This window comes from Hylobates moloch, unplaced genomic scaffold (genome assembly GCF_009828535.3).
Source record: "Hylobates moloch isolate HMO894 unplaced genomic scaffold, HMol_V3 SCAFFOLD_3, whole genome shotgun sequence".
NCBI classification, from domain to species: domain Eukaryota; kingdom Metazoa; phylum Chordata; class Mammalia; order Primates; family Hylobatidae; genus Hylobates; species Hylobates moloch.
Genome location: NW_026652278.1, coordinates 23163946 through 23186124, shown reverse-complemented (window position 1 = coordinate 23186124; position 22179 = coordinate 23163946). Strand labels below are relative to the sequence as shown.

Below are 22179 nucleotides of genomic sequence, written 5' to 3'. Positions count from 1 at the left end.
TCTTCCTGCCTTAGCCTCCCAAAGTGCTGGGATTACAGACATGAGCCACTGCGTCCAGCAACATTATCTATTGATAGCTGAGTCAAATATGTATTTGTGTTTTTTTTTTAAATGTTTGGCTTTTAAGTCTGTATACTACCACCAAAATGGATCTCACTATCATCTGAAGACTTTTAAGTCTCAGGCCCTTATTTCAAGCTATATTTGATGCAAGAAAATTAAATCTAAGACATATACCTCAAACTCTACTTTATGATGACTTGTTTGACTGACTAGTTGAAGATCTTTACGATGAATCCTAGAAGTCTGTTGAACTATCTGTAGAATGGCACCACCAAAGGCCTGGATGGGTAAATTTTCTAGTTTGCCTATATTAAATTTGTGCTCCTGCCCACCCTTTAAGGCGACCCTGATTAATAAACAGAACTGAGAATTAGTTTGTGGTTTAATGCAAAACAGATGTTTTTAAACCACTTGGGGGTTGGGACCTTTTAATATTAAGTACTAATTCCCAAATACGCCAAGTGCTTTAGGGAGGTCCAGACGGACTGGCGTCAAAGGATTTAGGAAATTTGCTGCCTAAATTAAGACCACCACTGTATATCAGACATTCCCCTTGGCAAAAAATATTCCTGTCTCTTCACCTTGTTCCTCTGTTCTCCAGAAATCACTGATAATAAGCTTGTTGTATAACATTTCTTATACCTCTTTTCCTCATGCTGTTAGTTTTTGAACGTGCGCTATACTCGATAATTAATGTTCTTTTTTTTTTTTTTTTCCTTTGGCAGAGGAGATTGAAGTGGATGTTGAAAGCACAGAGTTCTCCCATGGAGAAGTGGACAATATAAGTACCACCAGCATCAGTGACATTGATGACCACAGCAGCCTGCCGAGTATTGGGAGTGACGAGGGTTACTCCAGTGCCAGTGTCAAACTTTCATTCACTTCATAGAACCCAGCATGACATAACAGTGCAGGGCAAAATATTCACTGGGCCAATTCAATACAAACAATCTCTTAAATTGGGTTCATGATGCAGTCTCCTCTTTAAAACTAAACAAAACAAAACTATACTTGAACAAAAGGGTCAGAGGACCTGTATTTAAGCAAATACTTAGCAAAAAGTGGGGCGGAGCCTCCCAAGGAGAACAAATACTCAGAATATTCATATTGGAAAAATCACAATTTTTAATGGCAGCAGAAAACTTGTGTAAAATTTTCTTGATTTGAGTTGATTGAAAAGAGGACATTGGAGATGTCATCCTCTTTCTCTTTTCTAGTTTGCTCATACTACATTTAGTAGACATATTTAAGGATGGGGTTATGAACCCTTCCTGAGCTTTATGGTCCTAAAAGCAAAATAAAAACTATTCAAATGAAAAGACAAGAAAATCAGGTATTAATCTTGGATAGCTAATGAGCTATTAAAACTCAGCCTGGGACAGTTTATCATGAAGCCTGTGGATGATCAATCCTTTATTATTATTTTTTTTAAAAAAGCTCATTTCATGCTCTGCAAAGGAGAGACTCCCATGAAGCCTTTTGAAAGGGATCATCATGCAGCTCAGCTTTCTGTTGGATTCCATGCTAAGCAAGCTAACCTTATCCTGCATTGTTAGCACTAGGGCACCCAACTGCCAGCTCTCCATCCTGATGCCCTTAGGCCACATGGGAGCAGTCCATGCATGACAGCCTCTATCCTACAAGGCCTATGAGTATGGATTGGGGGGCCAGAAGGAAAAAGCTCCACGTGCCTCTGCGTCTGCGTGGGTCAGAAGAGTTGTGCACGCAGATTAGCAGGCCAAGGTCTGAGCCACAGCAGCATTTTTATTTCAGATTTTGATAACTGTTTATATGTGTTGAAAACCAAAATGACATCTTTTTAAAGCTTATCCATAAAAAAAAATAGATGTCTTTTATAGTGGAAAAACACATGGGGAAAAAAATCATCTATTTTGATGCAGCATTTGATAATGATAAAACACCTCACACCTCACTCTTTATAGTGCACAAAATGAATGAGGTCTGGGCTAGGTAGAAAAAGGGTCAATGCTATTTTTGTTCTTAGAATCATTACCTTTTACCAGCTTTTAACCATCTGATATCTATAGTAGACACACTATCATAGTTAACATAGTTAAGTTCAGCACTTGTCTCATTTTAATGTAAAGATTTGCTTCCATTTTCCTACAGGCAGTCTCTCTCTTCCTCACAGTCCCACTGTGCAGGTGCTATTGTTACTCTTACGAATATTTTCAGTAATGTTATTTTCTTCTAAGTGAAATTTCTAGCCTGCACTTTGATGTCATGTGTTCCCTTTGTCTTTCAAACTCCAAGGTTCCCCTGTGGCCCTCTCCCTTACCCTGGGAAGGCCTCTTGGAGACCTTACCCCTGGCTGTTTGGACTTTGTATACTTTAAATAATTTAACTACCCTTAATTACTTTAAAAAAAAAAAAAAAGCTTTATGATTTTCATAACTTATTGCTGATTTTAATGGATTGTTAATTTCAGTCCTGTAGTTTTATTTTATGTTTAGATAGGGCTGGGCAAGGAAAAAGAAAATAAAGACAACCATATTTAGCAGTGCAGTTGAGTTGTGTGTTAATGTTAGACTATCCCTTTGTGAGTGACACTTTTAACAGCATTCACTGCTTCTATATATAGTGTACCATCTTGGTCATACATTACGCCTCAACATACACTTGTTCTTGTGCTCTTCCTTTGCCTCCAGAAGTTTTTCCTTGATTGTGCTATGTTTCAGTTGGAAGAAATTCTTTGAAATAGATGTGAGTGAAAAACTGCATGCCTTTAGAAGCCCAGTATCAGAACTTGCTACGTTTCAGGTGCTAGGGACTTAATGAAAAACATGACAAAACAATTCATTTTTGTGGCCCAGGTAAATTATTTCTGGTTTCATTTATAATTACTACTGGCTGAGTCAAGATGTTGTCTCTATGTTTGCTTACTCTTGATCAAGTGTGAGACAGTTTGAAGACTATGCTACCATGGAAAGTGAATGAAGCCAGTGACTAAGCTTCTGTTTTGTTATTCTCACGGCCTTCGCTTGCATTATTTGGGCCGTCATTCAGATGAACTTGAGGTGCCGCCATTTTGTTGTATATGTATAGGATTATGGGCTGGAAAGCATTTGTTATAAACCTATAGTGCACATTTTAACTGCCCCCTAAATTACCCTTCCCTGGGTTTGTTTTCCTTGGGGTGGTGTAGATTGTATGATGAGTAAGAAGTATTTTTTAAAAGACAAATCAATTTTGAAGACACAAAAGTTAATTGGAAGAAATAAATAAAAACTGAACGAAGAATACCTTTTTGTACCATCCTTCTTTATGAAGGCAAAAACATGAATGGGTATCCACACCTTAAGAGGTAACTATCTCCTAAATGTCTGTTGATACCAAATCAGTATCAATGCCAAATGAAATGGCAGTTTGAATTGTAATTACCATTCCTGTTCTGCAATTTAAATAGGAGCCTGACTGGTAACTCCATATAACCTAACTGCATGTGGTTTAATGTGCCACATTAATAATAATCTTAACTACCTCAGGTAGGACACAAAGCCATTCTCATGATCTGTTCTCTAAATAACTTTTGGGAGCATCCCTTTAGCTACACTATTATTCAAATTGCAAACAAGTCTGGAAGTTCCACTAACCTTATTTAGGGTACCCTATTTATAAAACACCTGAGTGACATTAAAAGGTACAGGTAGGCCAGGCGCAATGGCTCACACCTGTAATCCCAGCACTTTGGAAGGCAGAGGTGGGCAGATACTTGAGGTCAGGGGTTTGAAACCACCCTGGCCAACATGATGAAATTCTGTTATCCACTAAAAAAAAGAAAAAACAAAAAAACGAAAAATTAGCTGGGCATGGTGGCATGCACCTGTAGTCCCAGCTACTCAGGAGGTTGAGGCAGGAGAATCTTGAACCTGGGAGGCGGAGGCTGCAGTGAGCTGAGATTGAGCCACTGCACTCCAGCCTGGGCAACAGAGCGAGACTCTGTCTCAAAAAGGTACAGGTAAAACCTACTGTAGCGCATTATAACTAAAGGATTCTGAAGTCACTGCAACTCAAGTTTCTGGTTAGAATAGATATGAGAACTCCTGTAGAAATGCCTTTCTAATCTCCCCGACAATGACTGCTTTTAGCGTTATGAAGGAATTTTAAGAGGAGGATTATTGAGGCAAAGTTCCTGACCAAAATCAGGTTCCCAGCAGTTAACCCAGAACAGTAAAATGTGGGAAAAGCAAGTGTTTTAATTACACTTTAGGCCGGGCGTGGTGGCTCACGCTTGTAATCCCAACACTTTGGGAGGCCGAGGCGGGCGGATCACGAGGTCAGGAGATTGAGACCACGGTGAAACCCCGTCTCTACTAAAAATACAAAAACAAAATTAGCTGGGCGTGGCGGCAGGTGCCTGTAGTCCCAGCTAGTCGGAGAGGCTGAGGCAGGAGAATGGCGTGAACCCGGGAGGCGGAGCTTGCAGTAAGCCGAGATTGCGCCACTGCACTCCAGCCTGGGCGACAGAGCGAGACTCCGTCTCAAAAAAAAAAAAAAAAAAATTACACTTTAATCCGAGTTCCAACATTGCTGACCCTAGTTACTTAATTTCTTCATGGAGCCCTTTTCCTCCTGAAAAGCTATTATTATAAGTACTACCTCTACCTTGAAGGGTTATAAGGATTTAAGCAGATATATATAAACTACCACCCCACTCCCCGACTGCCATCTAGGAAGATGTAGTACTAAGGAAATTAAAAGGGGTGTGTTTCTCTAGTTTCTCTGATGTACGCAACCTTCTAATGCATCCTTAATCCTGAATTTTAGTCACTTTGACTCCAGATCTTACAGAAAAAGACTGTTTCTAAATATTGGTTCACTTAAACAAAATTCCATGGCTGGTAATACTTTAATAAAGAAGTCATTTTTTATTTCCTATAGAATTTCTGTCATCCAGGCTGTATAGTGCAGTGGTGTGACCTTGGCTCACTGCAACCTCCACCTTTTGGGTTCAAGCAATTCTCCTGCCTCAGCCTCCTGAGTAGCTGGGACTATGGCATGTGCCACCACACCTGGCTAATTTTTGTATTTTTTAGTAGAGAGGGCATTTGACCATGTTGGCCAGGCTGGTCTCGAACTCCTGGCCTTATGTGATCTGCCCACCTTGGCCTCCCAAAGTGCTGAGATTACAGGTGTGAGCCACCACACCCAGCCTCCTATAGAATTTCTTAAATAAAGGCTTTATAAGATTAATGTAGCATCAGTTTTAGTGATTATCTGGTCTTTCTAAAAAAAAGAAAAAGGACTAATCTCAAGTTGAACATATTATACACTGATAATAACATGCCCTAGGTTAGTATTTAGTGCTGACTGTGCCAAGAAAAGAGAATCAGCAGCTATCTCCTTTCCTATGTATCAGATCTAATAGGAAACTGGTTTTCTTGTGGAATATGTCAGATTGTTTTAAATAGGCAGCATAGTTCAAAATAAATGTACTGGCTGAAAACTTCACTTCCTGTTCTGTTTTACCTTTCTATACAGTCATAAATTAGAGAAAATGGCTTTAAATGAAGTTCTTTTAAGATACTGCCAACTAACTTACTGTAGTTTTGGCATTTCTTCCATATCCTCAAGCTCATAGCTCCTTTGCCTTGGGGAATGCTTTAAAAATCTTTACTGGTAGGGTAATAATTGAGATATTTATTTCAGATGCTCATACCAGGGCACAGAATAGCACTGTAAAAATATAACAAAACCTATAAAAGTACCTCTAAAATCACAAGAAGAGTATACATTTAAGATCAGTCATTTCTAAGTTAGTAGCTTCATCACACTTAGAAAGAAAGCTAGGTCAACTAAACCTGAGGGTGATTTTGGAGGGAAAAACTCCAGGCAAAAGAATTAAAGGGATACTTACTCCTTCCTGCTACTTCTGAGCAATGAACATTTGGACAGTTACCATCTATTAAAGTGATTACTAGCCTAGCTTCAGATCTCAGGCTTCAACTCTAGTTTCCCAGGATATGGAGTCAAGTGTTTCCTCCAAGCCTGAATTCTTTGTTTCTCTGGTCAGAAATTCACTGCATCTTGCTAAAGTAAGTACAGGGCTTGAAAGGGGAAAAAACAAAAGCACATCAGTTTTACCAAGAAAGGGAAATCCTGAGCCAGCAAAATAACAACGATAACTTTCAGCCCCAAGTTGAGAAAGTAGCTCTTCAAACAAAATGCCAACCTTCTCTCCTAATAATTATCACCATGGCTCTTTCAGCTGTATTCTTAAAAAAGACTAAGTGGAGAAACAAATTACAGTTTAAATAATTCCAGTGACTATACTGGTTTTAAATGAACTGGTAAGGTGTGTGGTGGAACTAAGTTTCCAGTTTTTATTGCCTGGGAACTGAAAGATTAATTAAATATCCAAAACTTCGTATTTTTAGCTAGTTCAGCTGTCGACTACCACAAACCCCTATTATTCTCAGTTCTGCTTTACCCCAATCAAGGCCACAAAAGAACAACCTTTATATACATACATAATCTAACACCATTTTGTTTTATTTTACTTACTTTTGGCTAGGCCAAAACAAATTATTAAAATGTTCCATCTATAAAATTGATTTCTGAACCTCTTAAGAGGTTTCTTAAGAACATAACTATACACATATATAGGCCTTTTAAAAGATGATCAGATAAAGGGTGCCAATTACTTGGGTTTTTCTGTTTGTTTAAAATACAGTATTACCTGTTATTTTGCCTGCTATGCTCCTCCTCTCCACTGCAGTAAAAATTCAGTTTAACTTGCAACTCAAAAATCCTAGATACAAAGAATGTTTACACTTACTGTTGAATTTGTAAATTGCCATTTATACTAATTGATTGCTTCGTAGTACCATACTTAATTCAGCTGATATTTATTGAATCAAGATTTTAACAAATATAAAACCTCATTGGTTTTAATAGATTTTCTTCCTTTATATTTCAATTACTACCCAAGTTAAAGCAAAAAGCTAAATCAAAGCTTTAAATATTTTTTTTTGGTTGAATTTACAACTGGTAGTTTTTATCTTATAAAAATTGTAATTATAAAATTAAAATCTACAGACACATGAGTCACAAAACTACAATTTTCCTTTATGTTAACCTGATGGTCTCCTTTGCTATTTTTAAGGCAGACATTCGGCATTAGAATTGCATACTGGAAACAGATACACACCCTTCATTGTGACAACAAGCAATTTTTTTAAAAAAATGTGTTGCTACAATAACTGAATCATCTTGTTTTGGTTTGACGCCTAGTCTTCATGATTAGGCTAAAAGGTAATTTTTCTTCATTTCAAAAGTCAAACTTTTATAGTTAACAAAACAGTTCTTAGACGGGGATGCACAACAGGATCACCTGCGGTGTTCGTCAAACAACATACCTTGGCCTGGATAAGTCTAAGGTTGGTCCCAGACCCATAGACTCCTCTTTAATTTTAAACAAGCATTAGGGGTGACTTTTATTATAACCTTCACCCCCTTCCCATTAACATGCCCTACTATACAAATTAGTTCAAACCTTTAACTAGGAATACTAAATATACCCTACAACCTTGGTAATGTGGTAACACTTCAATAATACAGTTATAATTGGATGCCTCAAATCATAAACAATGGGTATTGTTATCCATTGTAATGTGGATTGCTATTCAAGTTAAGGAAAAAATATCAGATAATTCACCACTGCCACTCTGCAGAGTAATAGCAGACACTTCTATAGTGCTTATGCCGGATACTCTTAAGCTATTTACACATTTGAATTCAATCCTTAAAACTGAAACAGATTTTTCCATTCTACAGCTGAGAAAAATGAATCAGAGGAATACACAGGTAATAAATGGTAATAAACAAACACTAGTCTGGTTCTAGAGTCCTTGCTGTTTTCCAGTATGCTCTGTGGCCTCCCTACATGTTAATTAAAATAGCACTTGTAAACTGTGATTACTACTAAAACTGAACATTTTATTTTCGGGAGGTTAGGACTGTTCTTTCCTTGAAATGGTAACAACAGTCAAATGTCAAGCTTTGGTAAGTTACACGCAACCATTTCTACTTAGAGGCCCATAACTCAGTATTTAACATTTCAGTCTGTCAGTTTCAAAGCTTCAAGTCTCCTTTCTTAATGGGGAAAACTCTACATTAAATTTTCTAACAAAGCTTTTTAAGGTCAAGGTTTTTATTTTGTTTTGTTTCAGAATATAGAGAGCTTAACCACCTTCAACTGTAAAATACTGTGGGTATCATGCTTCTCACTGAGCATCTTCTCAAATTCAGTATCACACTGTGACAAGTAGTCTCCCTAAGAGTCCTGCCTCTTAGTTCAGAGACACAAACATCATCCTGACACTAAGATTTTTCCAAACGGCCACATCTAGATCTCTGACACAAAGGTTGCTGATTTCATTCTAAAGGTCTATTTTCAAAACTTATTATTTTTTTTAATAAGGTCACTTTTCTTTTTCTCTCTCCTACTGCAAAGTCCACTGGGAAAACTAAGGCCCCCAGGGTCAAGAGAGGGACAAGACTGCCTACAAAAACATCAGGTGAATTACTATTCTAACACCACCAAGGTAATCTCAACAACCATTTTCTGGGGTCACACAATGACACCAAATTTCTTCCCAGTGCTTTTTAATTCAAAGGATTCTCTTGCAATCCATCAAGGCTACTCTTGATTATTGATAAGCTCTTAAGATGTTACAATAACGAGGTTTATTTTATTTAGAAGTTTACAGGCTTCAACAAACCTTTTTCTACTGCAGTTTGTGCCTTTCTGTCCTTTGTGTCCTACCCTGTGGCCACGAATTATATGAAGAAAAACAGTGACCCTCCTGGGTTGAGAGGGGTGGGTGTGGAAGAGAGAGATGAAGAATTCTACCTACCACTGTCCTAAGTTTCAATTTATAAAAAAAAATTGAAATTCATGAAATAAAAACTTATTTTCCCCTTCCACCAAAAATCTACAAACACCCATTAAAATGAGGACATCCTATAAACACATGCCTGGTTTGCCCTTTAAGATCCAATTTCTTCTAATGGAAGGAATACTTAAGGATTTACTGAAACCTCTCACACACTCAATATTCTCTTCTATGAATGCTGTGTGCGAGTACTTAGAGGGTTTTTTTTTTTTTTTTTTTTTGAGACGGAGTCTTGCTCTGTCGCCCAGGCTGGAGTGCAGTGGCGCGATCTCGGCTCACTGCAAGCTCTGCCTCCCGGGTTCACGCCATTCTCCTGCCTCAGCCTCCCGAGTTGCTGGGACTACAGGCGCTCGCCACCACGCCCGGCTAATTTTTTGTTTTTACTAGAGGCAGGGTTTCACCGTGTTAGCCAGGATGGTTTCGATCTCCTGACCTTGTGATCCGCCCGCCTTGGCCTCCCAAAGTGCTGGAATTACAGGCGTGAGCCACCGCGCCCGGCCGGAGTTTTAATCACTCTGAAGTGCTGACAGCTAAAGACTTTACCTTTTGTTAACACACCCTGGAGATTTTAAAAACACTTTATTTAATAAAAGTTAAACATACAAAACTGAAATAATACACATCCTAAAAATTACCTTCTTCCATTAATAGGAAGACCCTTTTCTATGCATGTATTTGACTTAAACTCAACTCAGGATAACTGTGATGTTCACTTACACCAACAAATGCAGACAACTTGATCTAATTAATGAAAATTACAAACAGCTAAATGAACATAATATACAGGGAAATTATGGTCAGATTAATGCACAAGAAATACAAGAAATTTTTAATGATGAAATATTCAGTATTCTTGTTCATTAATTTAGCCTTGTGTTTTTACAAAAATAGTATCTACACTGTATACAGGGCTATACATCAGCTTTTTGTTCTCCCATATAAACATTACACATCCAAAACATGGTACCACTGCCGTAAATGGAAAAAAAACAAAAACCAGGAAAAAACCAAACATACAAAAAACAAAAACACCTTAGAAAAGGGAGCTCATCCTAAGGTTTCTTACATAAAACTAAGAGTACATAAAAATAAAACAGCTAGATCAATTTCAGAGATGGCCTAATAGGCCTGGGAAACAAGTTATTGAGGAAAAACCTCAAAACAAACTTTGTCATTTACAAATTAACCTATCTTTAAGCTTAACTGAACAACAGCTAAGTTTTAAAGTTGAAAATAAAGATGGAAAGATCTCTTAGCAGGTTGGTGTTTTTGCCTTGGTGTTCCAATGAATTGCTAGAGTATGTGTCAAGTTCAAAGCATCTGCAAATTTCAAGTTACAACTTACAAAAAGTACATACCATAGGTTAAGTAGGCGCCTGATATTAGGAAGATCAATAATTCATCTAAGCGCTGTATGAAACAGCATCTACAAAAGTTGCTTTATTCAACAAACTTTGAGGGAACCGTGGTACTGATAATGAGAAAAGTTAAACGAATAGCAGTTATCAAATGCAATTTCTTCATGTTTCATCCTACTGAAGTCAACCAATGACGACAATGGTATCTTGCTTACTCATCTAACAAATAATTTACCTTTAGAAAAATATAAGGATAAAAAGGTAAATGTAAAGCCCTGCAGAGATGAAATCCAACAGTTTTTCTGATTATTGAGGCATCAAATGCCTGACATTGTATTTAGAGGTATCTTGATATTGTGTCATAGGTTTATCAGCAATTCCACAAGTTCCTACTCCAACTTTGCCAGTCACACTCTCAGGTGAAGCAAAAATACTCCTCTTTACCTAAGGGAAAGAAAACAGAAATCATTCCTGATTAGTGTTGGAAAAAATAAAAAATTTCAAATTTTAAGTAATGTTAAAATATATTCTGGTTTCAATGTTTAAAAGAAGAAAAACATATTGCCTTTGTTTAGTGTTAAAAAATGGGTACAGAAGAGGTCCCATGCTGGAAGCCATTTACTCTAAGTTGTGGAAAATATCACTACATTTATTAATACTCGTAACACTTGCCTTCTGATACCTCAAAATTTTAGTTTTGTAAACTCAAATCCTAACTTCAGCTGTGAGTAGCCATTTTAGCATGATTAAAGCTCTAGCTGTATTGCAGTTTACTGCAGGGCCTGTTATGATAGCTAAATTGTGAAGTCCCTTGGCCTTTGTCACAAAATAAACATCTTTATGAAAGGAAGTGCTTCTTTCCAGAAGCCATGTCCATCAATGGAAGGGCTACCTTGATGGCAGTGAAGAGTAATACATGGGTGAAAGTCAGGTTATCCTCATTCTCAACTTCCTATATGAATGCTACAGTTATTTTCTACCCAACACACACTTATCTTTCTAAGTGTATCAAGGGAAACTGAATGCACTTTTAAATAAAATCTACTGGTGATGCCCAGCATGAAGGCATGTTAACAAAGCAGGTAGAGTTAAGCACACTGCCTCTAAGTAGCAACTATTTTTTCAAATATTAGTTTATAGAAGGAAAAGAACATAGACCTTTTATAATTCCTGATATAAATTCTCTCATTTGTAATATTTTTATTGCAGAGACAATGGCTAATATTTTTTGATAAGTTAAATTGAGCATCAACAAGGATTCTGAATACTAAATCTGAGTTAATCATACTTTACAAAAAAACTACATCTCTTTTCATTTTAAAGTTATTTTAATGACAGCTGCATTTCTCAAATTTACAAAGTGTCATAAAAAGATCTACCAACCTGGCCTTTTTTGTTTTTAGAATAGGCTCTGTTGTTGAATTGCTGCCATTTCACTTTCTGGTCCTCTCTTTCCTGCTCAAGTTCTTTTATTCTCTGAGCTTTTTTCAAAGCTTTCTTCTTTTTATATTCACGCTGCTGGGCAATCATTTCTTTTCTGCATGAAAAAAAGTTAAATGTCAACTGTTAAGACTTACTATACAAGAATGACTTCCTTGAAGACACCGGCAGTGCAAAAAAAAAAAAAAAACCAAACATATACAATGGTCTATGAATAAAAAGTACTAACTCATTAAAATCAGTACCAATCACCCAGAATTACTAAGAAATGTTTTTTTAAAAAATAGCATCCTTCGAAGCTTTTAAACATAACTGTAATCTATTTACCCATATAGGGTAAATATTTCGACTTTTTTTTTTTTTTTTGCAACAAAGTCTTGTTTCTGTCGCCCAGACTGGAGTTGGAGTACAGTGGCACGATCTTGGCTCACTGCAACCTCCACCTCCTGGGTTCAAGAGATTCTTGTGCCTCACCCTCCTGAGTAGCTGGGACTACAAGCACGTGCCACCGTGCCTAGCTAACTTTTGTATTTTTAGTAGAGACGGGGTTTCGCCATGTTGGCCAGAATGGTCTTGAACTCCTGGCCTCAAGTGATATGCCTGCCTTGGCCTCCCAAAGTGTTGGGATTACAGGCATGAGCCACTATGCCCAGCCTCAACTATGACTTTCTATTTTACTTTTGTATAGCTGTTGCCAGTTGTTTTAGGAATAAGTTGAGTTTCAGTATTAATGGGTATCTAAGCCTTCATCTACTTCCAAATAGACATAGTTAACAAGTGCAGCATTTAGAAAAAATGTATGAAGAGATTCAATGCAGATAAAATATTTTACCTACATTGGAAGAATGCAGCAGCACAAACGGAAATCATAGCTAACAATTCTCACCAAAACAAAACACCTGCGGGTTTCAAAAACATTCTAAATAAGATTCTAAATAGGATCAGAGCCTAAAACCCCCAATAATTTCTGATCAGTTAACACTGACTTCTCACCAAAAGGATGAAAAAAAGATCTTTAAGAGGGGCAATATCTAGACTCCCTGGTACCATATTACCACCATGAAGCTATGGCTTTTTACACAGATGACAAAGACATAAAAAAAAAATACACTGTTCTAGAATTTTATTTTATTGGGATGCTTACATTAATATATAATTTTTGCATATTCAAATATAAATATGTAGCAACTTAAATTTCGAAAACTCTTTGACAAATCAAAAGACTAAGTTGTGGCAAATATGCAGAAGTTCACCAAAATATTGTTAATTCTGCCTCTTACTTTTCAAAACAGCATAGTTCCCCATTCCCATTGCTACTCCCTGGGTTCAGGCCATCATCTTATACCTGGATCACAGCAGTAGTTGCCTCTCCCTACTGACAGTGATCATTCTAAAGCTCAAATGTGATCACATCATATCCCCTCTACTTAAAATGTTATCAGTGGCTTACAAGCTCTTTATGTTCTGGACTTTACCTCTCTAATCTTCTCAGACCACCCACCTTCCAAGCCCCAAGTTTTTACCACAGGGATTTGTTACTTTTATGTGCTCACTCCCTTTAAAAAAAATTTACTAAGCTCCTACTACATGTAAAGAACTATTATAAGCTTTACTAACACATCACTTGAATCCTCACAACCCAATAATATACTGCCCCTATCTTACAGATGAGGAAACAGAGTTAAATAGCTTCTCCAAGGTCATAATGCTCATTAATAACAAAGAATTCAAGCCCAGATCAACATCATACCGCCTTGTAGCTTTGTACTTGGCTCTTATTCTTTTCAAATCTCAGTTTAGATGTCATTTTCTCAAAGAAATCTGCCCTAATAATAAAAGTGGAGGCTGAGTACCTCTTGTTCCCTTACAGTACCTGTTATAGCTCCTTTGTAATGTTTACACTCTATTGTTAAAGCACTCCATTAATGACGAGTTTTCTTCTCTAAATATAAACTCAGTTGGGACAAGGCCTGAGGTGGTCTCCTGTGGTATAGCCCCAGTACCTGGCTTATAAAATATGCTGGGAAGATGTTCATTGTATATAGTTATCTTCTTTTTACTGAATGCCTAAATGGGAATCAAAATTATCTTCACTTTACTTAGGCACACTTACACAGATAATGTTGACCCTTTGTTGCTAATCTTCAGAACAACAGTAAAACAGTATTATAACTTTCTTATGCATAGATTCTCTCTGCAGACTACTTCAAGTATCCAAATGGAGAAGATTGCACCTAAAATGGAAAAGTCAAAGTCACTTACTTTGACATGGGTTTGTTGCCACTGTCCTCCTTTGCCTTCCTTCCTTCTTCTACAGGCTTGAGGTTCAACAGTGGAGTCACTTCAGCATTGCCATAACCAGCAAAGGTGATTGCAGCGGTGCCATTTTCTTCATCTATCTCCTCAATCTCCGCTTCATAACACCTGTAAAGATATCATGGCTGTAAGCAGGTGAGTAAAGATTTAGTACTCAGCCTACAAGTCTTATACTGTAGTGATAAAATTATTACATGTGTCTATAATGAAACTTCTATAATCAAATGGTTGTTCTAGCAAAGAGAATACAAGAGTGGTTGAAGTTAGTTATCTGCTATCGAAAAAGGACATCCTAATCAAAATATTGCTGGTAAAGTCTCTTACATGTACCTACTCAACGTGCTTTAATGTCTTTGAGAACAGAGGTTTCTTTTCTTCTCTTTTTTGCGACAGTCTCACTGTTGCCCAGGCTGGAGTGCAGTAGTGCAATCTCGGCTCACTTCAACCTCCGCCTCCCAGGTTCAAACAATTCTCATGCCTCAGTCTCCCAAGTAGCTGGGATTACAGGCACACGCCACCATACCTGACTGATTTTTCTATTTTTAGTAGAGATAGGGTTTCACCATGTTGGTCAGGCTGCTCTCCAACTCCTGACCTCAAGCGATCTGCCCGCCTCAGCCTCCCAAAGTGCTGAGATTACAGGCATGAGCCACCACACCCAGCGAAAACATATTTCTTATAGGAATGATGTCAGTGTATGCTCTTCATAGAATTCTCAGAAAAACCAACCATTCACTCGATTTTCAATTTGAGAAAATAATTTAGATTATTTTAGAAAACACCCATTCATTGTCCTGTTTTTCTTTCCTCTAGAATCCCAGCCATTTTTCTCCCCGAAACTTAATCTAAAACTAAAACTAAACTGTATTAATGGCAACCACCCAGGAATCAAATTGGCTCTATAAATCATACTGCCTAATAGAAGTCAAGATTAAAATAGGGTAGTTAAAACTGAATAAAAACTTCTTACCATTGTATTTTATTATTTCATGTTATAGTTAGAGTTTTTCTACACTTACTGTCCATCTTCACTCCAGATTGCCATACACTTGTCTCCTACTTTCCATGAATGAGTAGGTTGAGTAGAAGCAAAACTGTCTGAACTTGCAAGCGTCTCAGAAGGTTGAGTTGACAGAAGGTCTTTGGTTAGTTCTATAACTTCCTAAAAAAGAAAAACAAAAACTACAATATTATTTTTATAATTCTCATTGTCAACTTTGTTTTTGATGACAGCTTTCATACTGTACATTAAGTACTCTACATATATTTCATTTGCAGTTCATAACACTATTAAGCAAGCACTGTGATTATCCCCATGTAGAAACTGATACAGTATTTTCTGCGAGTTAAGTGGTAGAGCTGTGACTTAAGCCCATATAGTTGCCTTTCAACTTAACCACAAATACTAATGAAAATATAAGACCTGAGCTTATACCATGCATTATTTCTAAGTGCCTATTTTAGCTGAATAGATCTCTCTAAAGATGAGAAAGTCAAGTATGAGGGACTGAATTAGATACTCTTATTGCCAAGCAATCCCAAAACACTTTAAGCAGCTTTATTAGTAACAAAAATGTTCCTACTTATACATATCTCGACTAAAATACTACAGGCAATGTAAAAGAAACCAGTGGTCTTCCTATTCAATTATTGTAAAACTCACCCCATCTGGGTAAGCAAATTACCAGGTTAGATTTTAAATGTTCCATACCTTAATGTTAAGCACATTAGCACAGCTTCATTTAAAAGGGGGAAAAAAGGTAATACACATAGGCAATGCCTTTCTGTGTGGCAAATATTTTTTTCTAATTCAGGCTTACATTTATTGGCTTCATTCAAAGATGTTTGGTGTCGGGATGGCTAAAAAATTGAGAATAGTACAAGCTGACAGATTCTGCTACCTGTCTACTGTATTTTTACTCTAATGAAGGTCCACACTATGCATCTTATCTGATCTAAGAACTTGCATAGCTGTTCACCCATTGTGGCATTTAAAACATCATACTGTATGCTTGGGGAGAAAAACTAACAAAGTTAAACTATGTACTGAGTTTCTTCTAGTTCCCACTGACGTTTCATAATAGTAATTTTGATTCCAGTAGCCAAGAAAGTTAAATATTACCTCTCTCCTAGAGATTCTAAATCTTCCTGGCTATTTCCGAAAAAACTAATATTTGAGTCTTAAATCTCTTGAAGAAAGGTTTTATAAATAAATAAATAGAACACTTAGGTTTGAGTTAAAAATTTAGTAGGAATAATATCTCTAAGTTTTATTGGTTGCCAACTAGCCATTAATTAGATCTTTTTAATTAGACAGTCCTTTGCAAATAAAGCAAAGAACCTTCCAAATAACTAGATCAAGTAGTACACTAAAGAAGAGTAAATTATCTGGGCTTATTTTTAATCACTTTTAGGGGAAGGAATGTAATCCAGTAAGCCTGACTCAAGAGCCCACACAAATCTCTATCATTAAATACTTCCAGATCCACCTAGGGATCATTTAACTTAAGCACAGACATGAATTCTGCACTTGTAGGTTTCAAATTTAGAACTCTATTTCCTTTAGGACAGAGCTATTTTCCAAATATATTTTGTTAAAGAAACATATTTCATCAAAGAAAAGGGTCCTGAAAAGCTGTGCATATTAGTGAATTCAGAGGCCTGTGCTGAAATGACCCTTTTTTAGAAAAAATCCAGAGCATTTACTCCTAATGTCCTTTAACTTTGCCATGGTTTTACATAACCCTCCCAACGAACTATGAAGAACCTTCTAAATTTCTATTCTTCACATGTGCGTATGGACCAAAGTATTAGAAAAACTATTTTATGTATGAGGGGGTTCTTGAAGGTACATACCATTAATTACTTTTCCTCCCTCAAGTCTGAGTTCTGAAACTGCTCCTTCATCGACAGATGGGCAGCAGTTACAGTAATCGGCAATTCCAGGAAGCATCAGGTGTTGTGATCTACATATCAGCAGGTCAAATGGGGTGCACTCAAGCACTCTGCTTACTGAAGGAAGGCGTTTCGGGGATGCAGAGAGCCACTGTAATATATGAGACAAGTGACTTGACCCCTGCCTCCTTTAGAACCAGCTTATTCAGCAAAACAGCCTGATAAATTGACTATCTGTGATTATCATAGACTGCCCGGGGAGCTAGTCAGCTAGCTAGCCTGGATTTTATTACACCCACTTTTTCAAGTGAAAAAAGAAAGGCAGGACTTTAGCAGATTATTTTGCTGCCTGCTGAATAACTTCAGTCTCTATGAAAGACAGTACATGAAAGAGATAAACATGGAAACCTTACTGGCAAAATGAAGTCATTGAAAAGATGCAGAAAAAGCATTTTGTCATAAATCAAAGGACAAACAAATTAATAACCAGGATAAGGATCTAATTCTATAGAGGAAGACAAGAAATTAGAAACCATATGATGGTCAAAAAATATTAATATGAGGAAGCCACAAAATCAGTCTGAACAGACTTCTCACCAAATATAACAGGCTGAATTAAATACCCATAGCGCGAGATACATTCCAGAAGGCAGAGAAGGAAAAAAGAGGGGAATAAGGGGGGGAACCCCACAGCAGAATAGAAGCTGTAAGTGTAGTCTCAATGGAGACAACAATTATTGGGTGGCAGCATATAGCCAAATACTTTTCAGAGTATTACCTCATCTTAAAAGATGGTTTCCATTTCTGAGTAGTTTTCAATTCAAAACAGACCTTATCTAGTGACCAAAATGAAATTTCTAATGATAGAATAAAATGGGAAGAAACTCTGATCAAGACTGGTCAGGAAAAACATTGTTATTACTATCTGAAGTATTAGAACTTGCACTTCTAAATCCTTGCCATCCAATATGGTAGTCATGTGTGGCTAATTAAATTATATTAAAAACTCAGCTCCTAAGTAAACCTAGCTGTATTTCAAATATCCAACCAAATGTGGCTAGCGGCTATGGTACTGAATAGCAGATATAGAACATTTCCATCATCACAGAAAGTTCTACTGGACAGTGCTGTCTTAAATGGTTATAGAAAAGAGGATACTTTACAGAAAAATGATTTCCAGGTCATTATTAACTGAACCCCCGCAGGCAAGCCTTTTAGGGGCTTACTACAATGTTTATCACAATGGTTTCCCCCTACAGTACTTTCTACTACGATGATCATGACAGGGTAAGGCAGTTCTGCCCAGGCTCTAATGATGAATTATTCTAGAAATATTAAAAAGACCTGATGATAATGCTATTTCTAACTCCACTCCCAACTTCCCCAACCCAACCAGTTTAACAAATACCCCTCCTCCCACTGCCCAAGAAGCAATATACAAAACATTGGCACTCAATGTTTTCTTTTCCTAAAAAAGGACTGCTTAAGTTGGTAAAGGTAGTCGAGGCATCTCTCTTTGGGGCAAACAGAAAGCACTTTACAGAGTGTAAGAAGAGGTCAGTGTGGCTCTGTTGCCTCATCTTCAAATGTATACTCACAACATGTGAGCAAATCAAATGGACAGGTGGCAAACCATTGGGTTATTTTTCACTTAAGGGCCTGAGAGTGGGAGAAATTGCACCCAAAACATCTTTTTCGTATTGATTGGCACCCTGAAGCCCACAGGCCTGGCTCCTACGTATCGAAGAGGGGTCTTGTTCATATTGAAATTATCCCAGATAGTTTGTGTGTGTTTAAAAATAACATACTACTGCAATTTTATTCTAAATCTAGAACTTGAAAGTATTCAACTCATCTTAATTACGCCCAGATAAGCAGTTCCAGAATCCCAAATCTGGACCCTACTTCAGTTAAGTTTGTTTGCAGTTTTGATATCCCTAAAACAGTAATAGTTTTAACGGGCAGTGGGATAATAAAGGGAGGGAATGAATTTTTAGACAGGATACAGATTTGAGTTTAGTACTCAATCGGTAAAGCAATCTCTAATCAAAACACCCTTGAAACTTTTTAAAAATCAGGTTCAGAATTTAAAGGAAGCTCTTAAAAGCCATGTATTTGCAAATTATATATGGCATTTTTCTGAATCAGTCTGGTGTCCTGAGAAACAAAAGTATTACTCTCCCATGACAAAGATCTCCTTTTCACCACATAGTTCAATTTCCACAAGTGTCAACAACTTTACCGTAAAACCTAGCCTTAAGTCTGAACATCTGTGTAACAATTATACAGAACACTTGTCTCTCTTTAGGCATTTTTGTGGTGTGTTTTCAAAACAAAATGTAACCCACCAGGCTTTGGGGAAAAAAAAAAGGCACGCATTTTCAAAGAATCTTGTGGTATTAAAAAGAATCTTAAGGTTCTATTTTTCTCCTTCAATCTTTGTTACTTTTTGAACTAAATTTCATTTGTCAGGTCTTAAAAACTAAAAGCGTTTTTCATTGTGAAGTTACATGTACCTCTCGTCTTGAAAATTTGACAGACTTGGAAATTTCTATCAACTTTAGTTTTTAAAAATTATGTAAGCACACAAGATTTATATAACAAAGAACAATATTTCATTCACTCTGATGTATAGAAACCTGAGAACTGGGGAAGCAACCCTACTTCTATAAGCCACAGTACCTTCAGAATTTACATATATACATAGGGTGGGGTGTAACCTCTCAAAAGGCACTTTGGGTACTTAGAGATTCAAGCAATAATTTGAAAAACAGAAAAACTACAATTGTCTACCCATACTTACTTGTAAATCTTTCTTCAATTTTAGCAAATCTTCATTTTCTCCATTTCCAGATAATGCAGCTTCAACTTGCTGGAGCTGAGCTTTGTAGCTTGCTAGCTGCTTTGCTAAATCCTCTGACATCTGGGAAAAATAAAAAGGGTTAGACCATGAAAACAAAACCAAAAATCAAGGCATAAAAAACTAACTTCCCTGTCTGCCTGAATTACCAGTTTTTGCCTCCACCTCCTTCTAACACTGCAGCTTAATTTACCACCACTACCTTTACTCTCGGTTTAGACTTCAGCTAAACCACAAACTTAAAAGCAACAGATTCTGAGGATTATAAACTTGAGATACATTCCATACTTTAAAAAAGCATACAGATACAAAAAAATTTCTCATTTTCTTTTAACTCCCATCCACAGGGTAGGTGCTGAGTTCGGCTCAATAATCAATGTTATCTTTTTAAAAAGCACTATTCTGTTGGAAAAGTCGAAACTTTCAAAAACAATCCAAATACTTATTTTTAAGCACTAAAGTATGCTTCCAAAGCCAAACAAGTGCGTTTTTAAATTAACTACACAAACTACTATCTTTACTTGAACTATTCAATTAAGAGTGTATTTAAAATTGCTTCTCCAGAACAAAAATCTTTCGCCCAGTCGCTTATTTATCGGTGCATTATCTTCATCAAAAACAACAGCACAGGTACTCTCCCATTTAGGCATTCTAAGGAATGCGCCTTTCGCCAGATACAGCTCACTCATTTTCCTGAAAATAAGATGCCAATTAACCCTTTTTGATGGTTTATAAGCAAATGTACGAGGTTTCCGAGGACCCTTTTCTTTCGTAAAATTCCCGTCCAACCAAAGGGTGGGAGCCTGGAAAGGCCCCCCAAGAGTTACAGCGACCCAGGCTGCTCTCCCCGCCACGCAGCACCTCAAAGCCCGCCACAACTCGATCATTCGGACCTGGAAATCCACACGCCACCTCCAGGACCGCCGCCGGAGCCCCGCCGCGCTCCAACAGGCAGGCTCCACACGGAGCCGCGCGGCGCCCAGCCCCACCCGACCCGGTTCCCTACGGGCCGTGTTTGCCGCCGCCGCACGGAGGCCAGCGCCGGCCGGACCGCCGAAGCTCAGCTCTGGCTGAGACGGCCGTGGCTCCGGGCTCCAGGGCCAGCGCCTGGGCGTCTCCAGCGAGGCGGGCTCCTCGGCCTTGGGCCTCCGCTTCACCTCGGGAGGGACCCGGGCCCGGCCAGGCCTCACTTTCTCCCTCAGGGGGGTTGTTACCTTGTGTGGGGCTGGGGGCGGGGCGGCGGGAAGGGGTCGGGGCAAATGAGCCCAGTGGTAGTGGCGGCGGCAGCAGCAGCAGTAGCAGTAGCAGGAAAATCACCGCGACGACAACAAGGCGACTCGGTCTGAAAACGAAGAACTCGGTCGGCGGCGAGGGGGAGGGGAGGAAAGCCGGGCACTAGAAGGAGGAAAAGACAGAGACGGTGAAGTCTCGCGAGAAATATAAACTCTCGCGCGAGGTCACTCGACTCACGTGACTCCACACGCCCTCTAGTCTGTCCCTGGCTGTTAGGGACGCGAAGTAGGCGGGGCTTAGGAAGGAAATGGCGTAGCTGGGCTTCGCCCGGCGCGTAATGTAGGTTATCTTTCTGGAGTTCCGGCTTGGAATTTATTGGAAATGCAAATTCTCAAGCCCCACCCCAGACCTCCTGAATCTAGAGACTCGGTTTTAATAAGCCCACCAGATGATACCAATGTCCGCTGACGTTTGAGAACCACTGCTTTTCGGGGGCGGCGGCGGCGGCGGCGGCGGCGGCGGCGGCGGCGGTGGGGGGGGGGGGGGGGGGAGGGGGGGGGGGGGGGGGGGGGGCTGTTCGCTGGGGCTCTCCTTATGTTGCCCTGGTTGGTCTCCAACTCCTGGGCTCAAACTATCCTCCCGCATCGGCGTCCCAAAATGCTAGGATTACAGGCGTGAGCCACCGCGCCCAGCCTGAGAACCACTTCTTTATATGATACAAGCCTTAGTAGCAACAGAAAGCTAATTAAATCGTTACAGAAATAACCTATTGGAGAAGAGATTGATTTCTTTAAAATTTATTTTGTTAAAACCTACTTGGTTTTAATTAAGTTAGTTGGGTTAATCTCGCCTGATAGGGAACAACGTCCAAGTTAGTCTAGAATGGTAAAGAGTGGTAGGAATACTGACATTTGTGTTCAAAAAGAAATGCCCCTTGTGTATGTTTGTAATAATATATACGCTTTCTGGACGGATACACAAACCTGTTCAGAGGTTTGGAGTGGAAGCCAAATGTTTTATTGATTACCCTCTTCGCTGTTGACCCTTTTTCCTTTTCTTCTTTTTTTTTTTAAACCATATTTATATAATTTTATTT

General features: G+C 38.4%; 2 protein-coding genes across 11 annotated transcripts in view; one reads left to right on the top strand and one right to left on the bottom strand.

The window, feature by feature from the left end:
- MXI1 (MAX interactor 1, dimerization protein) overlaps positions 1–2589 on the top strand; it is a 78590-nt gene extending 76001 nt beyond the window's left edge. For all 4 annotated transcript variants that reach the window (XM_032178094.2, XM_032178102.2, XM_058436029.1 and 1 more), the window contains exon 6: positions 789–2589. In XM_032178094.2, coding sequence (XP_032033985.1) covers positions 789–952 — 164 coding nt within the window. In that variant the 3' untranslated portion in view covers positions 953–2589. The remainder of the gene's footprint in view (positions 1–788) is intronic.
- A 2221-nt stretch (positions 2590–4810) lies between these two features.
- On the bottom strand, positions 4811–21356 carry SMNDC1 (survival motor neuron domain containing 1). 7 transcript variants are annotated; one of them, XR_009212708.1, is made up of 8 exons: positions 21065–21353; positions 19794–19913; positions 15115–15257; positions 14042–14203; positions 11723–11876; positions 10575–10783; positions 6764–6835; positions 4811–6131 (listed from the first exon to the last, which is right to left on the bottom strand). XR_009212708.1 is itself a non-coding variant. In XM_058436031.1 (6 exons), exons 2-6 carry the CDS (start codon positions 19911–19913, stop codon positions 6827–6829), a joined length of 588 nt encoding a protein of 195 aa, XP_058292014.1. In that variant the 5' UTR covers positions 21065–21356; the 3' UTR covers positions 4811–6826. The 7 variants fall into 7 exon arrangements, 4 of the variants coding, with proteins under 4 accessions (XP_058292014.1, XP_032033958.1, XP_032033966.1 ...); XR_009212709.1 differs by lacking the exon at positions 10575–10783 and having other exon boundaries at positions 21065–21356; XR_009212707.1 differs by having other exon boundaries at positions 4811–6835.
- Between the last annotated feature and the right edge of the window lie 823 nt (positions 21357–22179).

Coding starts and splice junctions, on each gene's coding strand:
- SMNDC1 (XM_032178067.2), bottom strand. CDS start 19,913: ATGTCAGAGGATTTAGCAAAGCAGCTAGCAAGCTACAAAGCTCAGCTC. Junction 15,258..19,793: donor AATTGAAGAAAGATTTACAA/GTAAGTATGGGT, acceptor TTTCTTTTTTAG/GAAGTTATAGAACTAACCAA. Junction 10,784..11,722: donor CTAAAAACAAAAAAGGCCAG/GTTGGTAGATCT, acceptor TCTTTCCCTTAG/GTAAAGAGGAGTATTTTTGC.